General features: G+C 46.9%; 1 protein-coding gene across 2 annotated transcripts; it reads right to left on the minus strand.

The window, feature by feature from the left end:
* Nucleotides 1–1,532: 1,532 nt before the first annotated feature.
* Nucleotides 1,533–12,910, minus strand: ATXN1L (ataxin 1 like). Of its 2 annotated transcripts, none has more exons than XM_081274042.1 (3): nt 12,756–12,910; nt 10,494–10,555; nt 1,533–9,140 (listed from the first exon to the last, which is right to left on the minus strand). In XM_081274042.1, the coding sequence occupies exon 3, from the start codon at nt 9,021–9,023 to the stop codon at nt 6,954–6,956; it is 2,070 nt and encodes a 689-aa protein (XP_081130168.1). In that variant the 5' UTR covers nt 9,024–9,140; nt 10,494–10,555; nt 12,756–12,910; the 3' UTR covers nt 1,533–6,953. The 2 variants fall into 2 exon arrangements, with proteins under 2 accessions (XP_081130168.1, XP_081130167.1); XM_081274041.1 differs by having other exon boundaries at nt 1,533–9,143.
* Between the last annotated feature and the right edge of the window lie 1,025 nt (nt 12,911–13,935).

The following is a 13,935-nucleotide window of genomic DNA, read 5'->3' on the forward strand; positions in this document are numbered from 1 at the left end:
TTTCCAAATTCAAAAGTAGTAGAAGCCTTTCCTCGCAATTGGCATTTTCTAAAGATTATGCAGTACTTTTCTCGGTAATGTAGTTTGTTACACTTAAAAGTTCTCAAACAGCCATCAACTGCATCTAGGAATATGTTCATGGTAGTGGCTGCAACATTAAGGTCCATAGCACCACAGAACTCGTTTTGAGAGTACAGGTAATCCATCTTTTTATTTATTTCTCAGTCAAGGTAGGCATAAAATCCATTGAGGAAAAAACAGAATTAAGATGATAGAAGAGTTCAAGTCAACAGTGGCAAAGATTAGAGCAGAATGACTACTCTGTCAGTTTGTGTGGTTGCCAAGCCATGGAAGAGACAGGTGCTGAGGTCATTTCTAAAGTTTCTGTGATGGTACAGAACAAGCACAGAACTTTCCTTAGTCTGCACCAAAGGTTGTGTACAGTTTAGATAATTATAGATCTGGAGGTCCAGAAGGAAGTGCCCTAGTTAATTTGTAGCCAGAAAAATAACTATGCCAGGAATGTGGACCTCTTCCAATATCAAAACAGGGAAACTTAAACTCCTTTCTGACCTCCACAGGTCCAAGGCGAGTTAATAGTAGTAAATGACTGCCCACCAAACTAGAGTTCATTCACACCAGGCATGAAATATTTGTCTTGAAAATTACATTTAAAAGAAAGTAAGTACTTAATCAATCCAAATGCCTTTCTCTCATAGAGCTCCATGCTGAGGTTCTACTTGGGATGTTTCAAAATGGTTGCACATTCACTATGTGCCAAGGATTACTTTGAGCACTTAAATGGATCATCGCATTTAATTTTCAAAACACTCAGTTAATACAAACTCAAGAGTTAGATGCCTGGGTTCAGAACTGCTCTGTAAGGCTGGGAAGGTAGCTCAGAGGTAGAGTGCTTACCTAGCATGTGGGAGGTTATGGGTTAATCCCAAGCACTGCAAAAATCAAAACTAAAAAACAAAAGGCTGCTCTGACTTTTATTAGCTGTGTAACTTTGAACAGTTAGTTACTTAACCTCAATGTCTTGGTTCCCCCAGCCACAAAATAGAAATAATAGCTGTAAATGATTGTTAATATCAAGTACTTAGGATAGTTTGTGGCACACAGTAAGTGTTCAATAAATGAATATGAATGTTTTATCACTCACTGGTGGCCAGCTTTCTAAGTAAGTTAGAAGTAGCTATGATGGGGATGACTTACTCTCATAATTTCTGGCAGTATTCCTGAGTAAGGAAAAAGAATAGAAGGGAAGTCCAGCAGTGAGGATACCTACAGGTTCTTGTGACTGGTGCTGATGGTAAGTCTATTGTAGACCTCTGAGCTCTGAAATTCACACCAAAAGACAGCAGACCATGCTTTAGAGGTAGCCTCTACCATTTGCCTGAAGCTCACAACAAGATAGGCACCACTTATGTTCCATTCCAAGTATTCCCACAAAGCATTTCAACCCCACTCCCCCATCCCCAGGGGCCACCATCTAAGCTGGGATAGGAAGAAGGCGCAAACACCAAAAGGAAAAGCTAGTAGTTTATATAGATAGATATATAGATATATAGATATTGATATATATTGTTTACATAGTCCACAAGTTAAATGCAGGTATCCATAAGAAGAGCATTAACAATAAAAATACAATCTGTGTGTAGCCAAGTACAGAGACTTAAAATGGTAAAACAGCAAAAAGGATCTCACAAAAGTACAAATATACAGTACAAATTGATTTATTTAAAACAGTTACAAAAAAGCACAACAAAATAGAGATTATCCTTAGAATTATTAATGCTTTGTTAAAGATCAGGTAGGATTAGAGGGTAAGAAATGGTATTGGGCTGGGGGAGCACCTGACTAGTTCTAAGGCTTTAGATACAATGCAGTTGATTACATATTAATTCAGCCATTACATACTGGGGATAGTAGTTGGGGGATCAGTAATTTATCTACAGGGAACTCCTACACAAATCAGATCCATCCAGACCTCCCCAGTGCCGTTCTTATCTATTCTTTAGGACCCTAAAGCCACCCGAATGACAAAATTCCCATCCTTTCTCCACCCCATTCCCTATCCATGTATTCTTCCCTCCCCTAAGGTGCTGTGCAAGCTGAGAGCAGACTGCTCTCTGTAGCTGGAACATATACTGTTTTGGCTACAGGGATCCTGGGTGACAAGGAAGTTTGTAGGGGACAATCTTGTTTTAATACTTAAAGTTAGCCATGAGTACTGTCAGTCTCTTCCCCAACACAATCTAGATTATTTTGAATGCAAGTATGAAGCAAGTGAGGGATCAACCCTGCCTTCAGCAATATCAGCAGCTCACTAACCCTCACAGCTTGTAACTACATGCAAACTCCCTGTTTGGGGGTGGGTGTAAAACCACTGTCATCAGCTCTCTTGCTCTCTCTCTCTGAAGAACCTAAGTCCCCATGACAGTCAAAGACAGAATAAATGCTTGCAAGTTTGACAACAGGTAAAGGCACATGGGCTGCTGCCACATACACTGCAGACAGGAACCCAATTTGGGGCCATCTTTACTGCTGAGTATTTGCAGTGGAATGGCTTTGGGATTACACAGACTTTGAATTTGCAGTCTACTAGGGGAGGATCTAGGCTTAATAGAACTAATAAAACTTTAGTGTGAAAAGTGCATTTATTACTACTGTTCCTGCTGGGGAGGTTCAGCAGGGCAAACTGCACCACCTTTCCTCCTTCTGCCCCAGGCACTGTGCATAGTCTGCAGGTAAGGAGAATGCAGCTGACTCTAGCATCAAGGGCCAGGCTTCTGGTCCAAAGATGGATCCTAGAGTTGAAAGAGCAACAGACAGCTGCAAAGATCCAGACGCTGATTTTATTATTGCATAATGTGGGAGACCTTTCCTACCTCAGGGAAGCTGGAGTATGAAGGGTTCCCAGCAAAGGGCTAATAGGCTCCTGATCAACATCCAATCTAGTAGGGTTCAGTTCTTCAACTGTAGTGTACACTTTTTCCCATCTGGAAAAGTATTGTAGCTTCAGTGTGGTTTAGTAAACTTAGCCCTAGGAGGTCAAGACATCTCCCTAAAACTTGGCCTCTGTCCTACTTACTTTTCTTCTAAGACTGTGGCCTAATCTCCCATGGCCAATTCAGTTAATCCGGTTATCTTTACTCCAATGGACCTGGGTCCTTTCCCAGTCACACCATGTCCACATTCAACTCCAGTGTGATCACTCAACCCTTAAACATGCGTGCTTGTTGCAGGTCTAAATCATACTACCATCCTGTGCTTCCCCTAAATTGCCTCTGATGCCCACTGGTAGAAATAAAACTAAACTCCAAATGGCGGGGCTACTTCATCCAAATCTCCAACCCTTTCCCAGCCCCAGAATCCACATAACTGGAGCTAGATGAACCTTGCTGGGATGCTGGCGCAGCCCCTGATGTGGTTCCCCTTCACTCAGTTTTGAAAACAGGATACAAAATACCACAAAGGAAAGAATTAATACAACAGAAAACACTCACTAGCAGGACCTGCTTGTTTCTCCCTCAAGACAGGCAGATCTTGGAGCCAAGGGGCTCCTGACAGCACTGAAGCATATCCCTTTGGATTCACCAGTCCACCAGCAGCATTTCATATAATCCCTATTCAACATGACTGTGCTATATAACACTGGCAGAACAAAGTTAAGAATGGAGAGGATGCCTGGATTTAATCTATATGGCTGAAGACATGGGGAGCTACAGAAGGCAGCAGGCAGGAAAGTGAGCAGACAGCAGTAGCAGCAAAGCAGCACATAGCAAACTCCATGGTGTTATGACCAACTGGGACCAAGAGGGGAGAAGGGTCAGTCCAGATCTGCAGGGGCCCCTCCCCTTAGGTACAAGTACTCAGTCTGAACTCCCAGACCCTCTCCCCAAAGAGTACTAATTCTGATAGGGCTGATGATCTAAGACTTAGATTATTACATTTTATCAGGTTCCCCTTCTGCCAAACTGGTATGTAGGTATTTCTGTACAGCGCCAGGGAGTTAACCATCCTCCTTCCTATCCCTAAACTCTGGGAATGCCCTACCACTTACTAGGGACTGGCTGGTCTCTGTCAACTGCTCATTCCCAAAGAGTCAACAACTTTCCACTAAAATGCTCTAAAACCCATTTCCCATGTTTCTTGCAAATTTAGGCAATTCCTATAAAGAAGAACACACACACCATAGGTTATTCTTATTTCTCATGCCTGGAAAGACTGAACCAGAGGGAAGATGCAAGGGGCAACGCCACAGCTCTGACCAAATGATTTAGAGCAGAGCTTCTTTTCCTGGGGGACCATACTTTATGCAAGATACCTCCGTAGTGCAGCAAAATCAAGTATTAACAAATTAAATGCATGGCACGATTATTAGGGAAGCTGCTGATACTACTTCACAGCAAGAGACAGAATCACAGCAGAAAGTCAGGATCCAACATGCCAAAGTCCCAACGATTTTTCTTTCCAGAATTCAGTGGAAGTTACCAGACTGAGAAGTCACAACTAGCCTGAATGCAGAGTGTTTTGACTTAACTTCTTGGCCTGTATGTAGTTAGATCTAGGTTTCCTCCTTAAAGGACGAAGCTCAGTTGGTATCCATGGTGGATGTTTCTTGAGCATCTGTTGTGTGCATGTCACTATTTTCAGTTGATGAGCCTTCCTATGAGGAAGGATGTTTATGAAAAACACATGCATACAATAATTTCTAGGAATGAGTTGCTCATGAAACAGCCAGAGATGAGGCCTTCTCCTAAGGCTCTCATCTGACAGGATTCTTGAAGACTCAACCCCACAGGCCCCCACTGTAGGAAACAAGCCAGAAAAAGCAGCATTCTGAGAGAATGGGGGACAGAGAAAGGAAAGGACATGATCTCAAATGCAGTACAAGGTTGGTGTTTGGTTCTGATATGAACCAAAGTACTTGTGGTCAGGTCAGCACCCCTTTGGATGGACCCCCAAAAGCTCACTGACCAGGTAACTGCTCCCAAGGAATGAAACAGTGGAGTATAGGGCTTGTAGTAAACAAGCCAGTCTCAATTACTCTGTTCCCCCAGGAGAACAACCTTTAGCACCTGAACACTAAGAATGACTCCATTCTCAGAACTTTCCCTCCCCCCCAGGAGGTAGGTAAGATTATTTATCCCCATTTGGCAGCTGGGGAGGAAGTGAAAGAGCAAGAGGTCATAAGACTTGCCTAAAGCTTCTGACAGAACAGAGCTCAGACCTCAAAAGTTTGGGACTCCTGATGACAGGCCAGGCCTTGGCCAGTCCAGGTACATGTATAAAGGAAATGCCAGGATCACACCCTGGGAGAACTCTAGTTAGAGAGCTGGGTGGACAATACCCTGAGTTGCCTTCAAGAGTCTAAAGACCCCCAAAAAACAAACAAAAAGATCACTCACCCCACCTGAAAGTTGGTAGGGGAGCCTAAATCCCATTACCCAGTGGAATCCCACAGTCTAAGCTGATGCTAAAAGTTGTGTGGGGCGGCGGGGGGGGGGGAGTGGGCTTAAGACACAGGGAAGCAAATGCAACTATGAAAATATTCCTTGCAGAGGAATACACTACCACAAAATAAAACATACTTCAGGTAATAAAATGTTACTGAGACTACCCTAGACTCTTAGAGCTGGCAGTGGGAGGTGACGGCCTGGAGATGAGTGAATGCTAGGAGAGGCAGTGGGAAAAGATAGGAGGGGGCCATGTAAAAATATCAGAATGGGAATTGCCCAGCCAGGCACCTTTGCCCTGGCCCAAGGCATGGTTCCCACTACACTGTCTGGCAGTGGGAGAGGAAGGGACATGATTTTGAGTTTTTAAAAACAAAGATTATAGCTCATAGGGAAACCAGAGACCCCTACACACCAAAAACTAGAGGTTTTGTTAGACTGGACAAAGCCAATTTTGCAGAAGAGGAAAGGCAATGCAGCTACAAATGAGGTCCAGGTCAAGACACCATGCAGAGATTAGGGTAGCAAAAAGGTGGGGTCAGCGCAGGCACTTAGGCACAACATAGACAACAGAGGGGTGCCTGGGGAAAAGGGTTCACTGGTTCTTCCCAAAGTTACCAATACCAACTAGAGACTCAATGAAATCTCAAAGCAGGTCTGGCATATTGAATAAGGGGTGCTTTGTTAAGTCAGCTACCTTTCCAGAAGCCCTGCCTAGAGCTGCATCATCTGGTTGTCAGGTCCTTCTCCTGAAGTTCCCCGGGTGGGTGGTGGCAAGGCAGTACTTTACTCCAAACCCTGTAGGGTCCTCTCTCCCCTGGCCCCTAAGCTGCTAGAAGCCTTGTAGGAGGGACAGTGAGGAGACATGGGAAAAGGGCTGAAGCAGAGGATCAAGCAGAGTCCTGTAGATGAGTGTGTTCCTCCCCCACAAACCCAGCCATAGACATCTGTAACAAAATCACCCTTTAAAGTGCACATCTCTCACAAGAAGGGTTCTGGGTGGGAACCCTCTTATTTCCAACCATGGGGCCTCCTGCCCTCCCACTAAAAAAGAAAAAAAAAAAAAACTTCAGACAGTTTTACTGCTACTATAAGCTGTGGATCATCATTTTTGGCTCTTTCTTTGCTCCCTCCCTCTGCCACCTGCTCCCAAAGCCTGTACTTTCCCTTGCAGGAGCTAGGAGTGGGGAAAAAAGAACAGGGAGGCCCTGATTTTGGAATGTTTCTTATCCTGTGTGCACCCCCTTCCTTCCTTGCCCCAGGCCTGCTGCTCCCCATCATAGTACCCCCTGGGGCTATCCTGAAAGAATGCCAAGGGGTAATGAGCAGCAGATCCTGCCTCTGGAGGCTGCCTTCACACTTCCCCTTACCCCCAAAATCTCACTGCCAAGAGAGCCATTCCCTGCTCGGCATGTGCAAATCCTCTGGCTGCTCACCGTGAGGTTCACCTCTGGGGTTAAAGTCCCAGTCCTGGTCTGGGAAAGAGGTTCATTTTCCTGCATTAGAACGCCCTTCGATGGACAGCTTTACCTCCTGTGGAATAAAAGAGGGACGGAGCAGAGCAGCCCGTGCCTCCTCCCCTTGCATGCTGTATCTTTGGAAGTTCGGGGCTGGCCAGCAGGTCTGAGCACCAGGCTCAGACTGGGAGGGCTCTACTGCATGGGAGCCCTCTCCTGTAGGCTGGTTCTTCCCCTCACTATCACATAGGTCTCTGGGTCCCAAGACTGTCCTCTCAGGCCTTTCTTGGGGTGGACCCAGCTGGCCTGGGGGAGCACAGCTGGCCTGAGAAATTGAGTTACTGTTCAAGCTCTGTAAACTGATAGAGATGCAGACATCTCCCACCTGTAGCCGATGACAGGGCAAAGAGAAGAGTTGTGCAGTCCGCCCAGGGCTGCAGGAGGACCAACCCTGGCCATACACAAAGAAGGGATGTTCAGGGGGCACCTCGATGCTCACTTTGCTCTGCTGCTCGCCAACCACAAAATGTAGCATGACAAATCCAGGCCATTGGCTCTCCTGAATGTCCACGACCGTGCTAGAGTCAATCTTCAGCCCCCCACTCACTTCAGCACTGCGCACAAAATCTTGGGTCTGGAGGTCCTCCACCCGCTTCAGCTCCCCTGTAGCCAGCTGGATGATGGCGCCTTTCATGAAATGGGAGGGCAAGTGGGAGGAGGTAATAGGGGGTGGTGTTGGCTCCTTGTCTGGGAAGGTGGCTCTGGTCTGCACGTCCAGACTTGATGCCACCAGGATCTCCGAGCCCACAGGCAGCAGGCCTGGGTCAGTTCCAGTGGGCACCAGGTTGCCATTGGCTACAACCATTGCTTTGGGTAAAGGTCTATGTTTCACCGGTTCCTGATGGGACTGAGGGTAGAACCCACGGGACTGGTTTTTCTCTGCCAGTTCTGCAGGGTTCCTGGCTGACCCTCGTCCTTCAGCCTGATGGTCGGGGGTATGATGGGACAGGTTGAGGGGGCTGGGTTCATCCTTCCTCTGAGCTGCCACCACACGATAGTCCTGAGAAGCTAAAGCGCCAACCACCCGCTGGACTTCAAGGTCCGTGTCTGGGGTCCCTCGGTGTGCCGGCACTGCCACCTCCACCCGCGGAGTCTGAGAACCTGAAAACAACTGTCCATCCACCACACATTCTACCACTGGCACCAATCCTTGGCCTTCACCCTTACTGCTGGGAGAGTCAAGGGCTTCACTTTCCCGTCTTACTAAATTTCGCTCTCGCTGTCTCTGTCCTCCATTGGCAGCAGCTGCTTCCAGAGCAGACTGGCCCTCCTGAGGGGTAAGAACTGGGCTCGTGCCTGCTGGAGGGTTTTCATGCAAGGGATAGCCAGCAGGTAGTCTAGACATCTGGTAATAAATGGGCATCCGTCCTGGAGCGAGGTCCAGTGGCTGAGTACTCGAGTGATGTGGCAATTGCCCAGACGGAGAGGTTGCAGAGGGGGCTTTGTTAAACGAGTGGGCCGGGGATGAAGCCTGTGGGGGAGGGGTGGCTTCTTCTGCCAGGAGTGAGGCATATGGCACAAAGTGTGGAAGGTGAGAGGTGGTGAGACTGGCAGAAGGAGAAAGGAGGGGACTCGGTAGGAAATTAGGTGGCACAGCATAGGGAAGGCTATAAGGAGACCCGATAAACTGCAGTGAGGTGGATGGGAGCTGAGCATAGTGGATTGGGGGATAGTGGATTCCTGGATGCTGAATCAGTGAAGACGCTACATTAAACGTGGGGGGCAAGGGGCTCATGTTCACCACAGATGGGAGGCCAGTCGGTGAGAAGGTGGCAGGTGGCACAGCCACCTTATACAGCATGCCATACTGGTCAACCGTCAGACCAGTGATGGCCTCAGCTCCATCACCCCCCAGGCTGACTCTGGCTCCAGCCTGGCTCTGCCCAGCCACCACAACCCCTCGGGACCATTCAGAAGCATCACTAGAGGGTGTGTGGTTTGTGGAGCAGCTGGTCGTTCTCCCCATATCCTCGCTGGTCACGGGGAGGTCTCGTTTCTTTGGTGGAAGGCATTCCTGACTCCTCTCATGAACAGGTTTCATATTGCTTTGTGGTGTTCCTGGAGTCTGGAAGGGGTTGGCTTGCTCCTTGGGGCATCAGAAGTGGCTTCTCTGTAGCTTCCCTGCACCCCTCTCTGCTGCTGGCTGGGGTGCCCACATCTGCTAGGGAACAAATCAGAGGCAAAAAAAGTAACCTATGGAACCAGTTCAAGGTAAATAGCAAAAACTGTGTCCAGAGAGGAAGATGTAACAAAGGGGACTGGTGGAAAAAAAGGAGGTATTACAAAAAGAACAGACAAGGAGGCTATCTCCCCACTCATCAGCTTAGGACAAAAAAGAAACAATCAGGAAAACCACAAAGCACAAACAGCTACAAGGACTAGCATTCAATGATACATAAATAACCTGAGGGCCCCATAACCTTAGAGACCAAGAGCTTCAGGATTAGTCTAGTCTCCCAAGAGGACCTTGACCCTACTCAGTTTTCTCCCTTAAGGGGGATTTAAAAACAAAGTCTTTACAGCTGGCTTTTTTCCCTAAATTTCTCCTTTTGCTACCAAAGACTAATGTGCCATCTTCTTTCCCTGAATATATGACCTCATCCTTGCTTCCTTTCCCCAGACTAATTTGGGTTATGATCTCACCTACCTACTACCATCTCTTCCACTCGAAGCCTGGCTGAATTCCTGTCCTCCTTTACCTCATATCACCAGTGCTTCAATAAGACCTGAGGTTTGCCTGTGTGTTTTTTTTTCTTTTCTTTCTTTTTTTTTTTTTTTAATAATCTGTGCTCCCTGAACGTGATAAGAAATATAGTATTTTTTTTTTTTTTCCCCAAGAAACGACATTCTACCTTGGGCCCTGTAGGAAGAATGACTCTACTAACTTGCTTTAGAATTTGATTCCATACTCTGGCAAGACTTCCTTTCTTTTCCTTGACCACCTTCAATTCACTTCTTTTTTTGTTTGTTTCTTTTGCCAATGGCTCATTTTTTCATTGTAGATCTGCTCTAGATACAACTTCATAAAATTCTGGTTCCATTCCTCCCAATATTTTTCCGTGAGGGGTACTGGGGATTGAACGAAGGGGCACTCAACCACTGAGCCACATCCCCAGCCCTATTTTGTATTTTAGAGACAGGGTCTCACTGAGTTGCTTAGTGCCTTGCCTTTGCTGAGGCTGGCTTTGAACTCATGATCCTCCTGCCTCAGCCTCCCAAGCCACTGGGATTACAGGCCACTGTGCCCAGCTCCAATATGATTATTTATTTCTATTTTAGGTCTGTTTGATTCCTAGAAAAGTTTACTCTCCCCTGTCACCTTTCACAAATTCTTTTGTCCACTGTCAAAAAAAGCACTTTTCTGGTTTGAACACTTCAATGCACATGAACTTTGCCACCTATTTCTTCCAATAAGGCTCCAGTTCTTTGGATCTGAAAAAAGCCTTATGTTTTTCCACTGTTGCATCCCAGATGTTATTCTGCAACAAGGACTTCAAAATGCCTGTATTACCTGAGCTTCTGTTGGTGCTTCTGAGCAGCTGTATTAAGTGTCCTCCCGGCTGCCTTGGAAGCCTAGAAGACAGAAATAGGTATGGAGTAAACAGAAGCCTGACCTCTGATCTTACACAGGGTCATCATGTATTTCCAAACCAACAAAAAAACATTAAAGTCCACAATGAGTCCTCGCCTCATCCTCTTCTCAAAGGTAACAGCATATTTATCCAGATTGGCCAAGTAGTTGAAGAAAGAAAAAGTCATCCCTCAAGCTCTAATTTGTAAAAAGACATCCCTGAAAGTTTCCATGTGCCAAATTTCACTTCTTTTACTTAACATTATATTCTTTTTTAAAAAGATGGATTAATCAGTGTGATTTTTTAAGACCTTTATTTTATTCATTTGTTTTTTTAAAAAAAAAATCCCATTTTTTAAATATCTTTATTTATTTATTTACTTTTATGTGGTGCTGAGGTTCTAACCCAGGGCCTCACACATGAGAGGCAAGTGCTCTACCACTGAGCTACAGCCTCAGCCCTTATTCATTTGTTTTTATGTGGTACTGAGGATAGAACCCAGTGCCTCACACATTCTAGGCAAGTGTTCTACCACAGCCACAACCCCAGGCCATCATACACTTCATTCTCTGCCCTATTTTCCAAAAGTTAAATTTATTTCCAATCCATATTTCAGTTTAAATGCACAAATAAAAACGGAAGACTTAACACTTTTCCCATATGAGCAATGGGAAGCAGGGAACTGCACCTTTATTCAGGGCCAATGAATGCACATATATGGAGGTTATTTAAATTAAAAAGGTACCACTAGAGGAAAAAGAATAATTATTTATGTTTCTGGGGCAGAAAAAGAGGTCAAGGGGGAGTCACTCAAGGGGGAGTCACTCAAGGGGGAAGGCTTATTAACAATTTTTCAGGGTTAAACAAAAATGGGCGTATGGATGTGTGTGTATTAAGTTTTCTGAGGGGCAACTTTACCTCAAGCTGAATCAGGTGTGATGGAAACTGAAAACATCAATTTGATCCTCATGTACTTAGCAATGGGGAAACAAAATTACCAGTAAACTATCAATATCTGGATCCATATTTTTCCGGAAACGTCAAGTGCTAAAGGACAGAGCCTTAACTTCTGAACACAGAGAAAGCAGTACTGGTGAATACTCTGAGAAACTTCTGACTGTCCTGTCCAAGTCCCATAGAACACTGCAAGCCTAATCCAAACCGAAGGCAACATTTATCTCTTAAGATTGGCATGATGCAGGCATATGCAAAAGGTAGAAAGATAGGAAAACAAGGTGGAAAAGCAAATTCCCAATCCCACAAATTACACTGTGGGCACAAGACATGCATCCCTTCTCCGATGATATTTCAGTAACTGAACAGGTAGTTAGCCTTCTCCTTCGTTCCTAGCAGAAATGAGGGTCGCATCTTCACTCCCAGAATGATCCTTGTTCTCTATAACTAAAACAGTGAAGAAACCCTGCCTTTAGGTCACTAAGGGATTACCAAACATAAGCTAATGAACGGAATGAAAGAGGCAAAAGTTCTGGGGGAAAAACAACATAAAGCCAAGTGTCCGCACCAGGTTCTCATAAGGCAAAACACATTTCAGAATCTGAAATCTCAGCCTCTGGAGGGGTTTAATGAGCCTTTCTCAAGGGGAAGACACAGCTTGTGACCCCAACTGAGCTCATGGGCAAGCGGAAACGTTCCGGAGAGTTGTCAAAAAAGCCCGGGATGAAGAACCTCCTCACTCTTGGGTCGGAATCAAGAGATTGGACTCTGCAGGAGACCCGAATTCGCTGAGGGCAAGAAGTGCGAGGAACAGAAAGGGAAAAGCTTGGAAGAGACTAGGGGTTATGGCTTCCCGTGATCCTGCAATTCTTTCTCCAACGGGGTAGGGTCCGAAACCGGCAAGTCTGCGTTTTAGAGAGTAGGGGGTCGGCCTTCAAGTCACCGGGCAGGATCGAGGCCCCGTAGGCGACGCTTCCTTGTTTGAAGGCCCCTTCCCGACCCAGGACTCGGACACCCCGGCCCGTGGAGACACGGCAGCAGGGACTGACGCCTCCTTCGGGGCGGGCAGGGGAGAAGCGTACGGGAGTCTGGGCGCGGCCTCTTTTGCTCCCTCTGTCCGCGGTTTTCAGGCCCTGGCCCGGTGGGGGCAACGGGCTCCAGGGGCCACTTCCCCCGCAGCTCCGAGCCCAGGCCTGTTTGGTCTCAGCCAGGCCGGCCAGGCGGCCACCGCTCCTGGCGACACTCACCGGCCCATCTCACAGCGCTCCCCGGGCTCCTCCTGCTTGTCCCGGAGCCGCCGCAAACGCGGCCGCCGCCATCCCCGGCCCCGGAGCCGCCCCACACCCAGCACCCCCCAGCCGGGCGCCCGGAGATGGCGTCAAGTGCGTCCCGCCCCCGGCGTGGAAAGATTGCGTCAGGGCCTGGGCCGGGGAGCGGCGCCCCGGACTACCCCGGTGGGGAGGGGACTGGCCGCCCGCCCCTCGCTTCCAGCGCCCCGTCTGGTGGGAAAACGCATTCCTCTCAATGAGGATGGGTCACGTGAACAGGGTTGGGCCCAGCCCCCTTACCCTGACCCTACAATGACCCCTCCTTTCATCTCTAGTATTCTGGGGGGTTCCCGAACCGAACCCTGGAGTGTGACCGTCGGAGACCTCCAGTGCCCAGATTTCTGGTCCTGACACGTGAAGCCGGCTCTCTGGGAAACTCCGAAAATCCCTAGGTGACCCAAGGCCCCGGATTATAAGGAGATCCCTCCTGGGGGCAGGATCAAGATGGGAACTTTGAAAACGTTGAAAAATGTGCCTGAGTCAGATAGGAGATGGACTGGAGCCAGGATCTAGGGGAAGGTGAAGCAAGTATGATAGACCTGAAAGTTTGTCGGGAATGAAAGGAAAGGGAAGACTGCTTGATTAGTGGATGAATATTAACTCATTCCAGATTAACTTGTTGACTTCGCAGTCCCAGCGACATCTGATTAACTTAAAAACGAACAGTAGAATTTGTCTTTTTGGGGGGCGGGGTATAGGGATTGAACTCAGAACCCTCCACATGCTAGGCAAGTTCTCCAGCACTGACCTACATGCCCAGCCCTTTTTATTCTGAGACAGGGTCTTACTAAATTGCTAACGCTGGCTTACAGTTTATGATCCTCCTGCCTCAGCATCCTGAGACGCTGAGATTACTGGCATGTCCCCAAATGCTACAACTACATTTTTTAAAAGTAGTTAAACACATTTTGTAAAACAAACAAGAAAAAAAAAGTTGGAGTATTGGATTTTTTTTCCCCTTTAAGTTTTGGCAAACTCTTCAATAACAATAGATTTTTGCTTTTTTTTTTTTTTTTTTTAAAGCACTAGCTGAAGCTGGGTGCGGTGATACATGCCTGTAATCCCAGCGGCTCCAGAGGCTGAGGCAGGAGAATCGCAA

This window comes from Spermophilus citellus (assembly GCF_964194105.1).
Source record: "Spermophilus citellus genome assembly, chromosome: 18".
Lineage (NCBI taxonomy): Eukaryota > Metazoa > Chordata > Mammalia > Rodentia > Sciuridae > Spermophilus > Spermophilus citellus.

Bases quoted from the DNA above. Each gene is read 5' to 3' on its own strand.
- ATXN1L (XM_081274042.1), bottom strand. From the start codon at position 9,023: ATGAAACCTGTTCATGAGAGGAGTCAGGAATGCCTTCCACCAAAGAAA.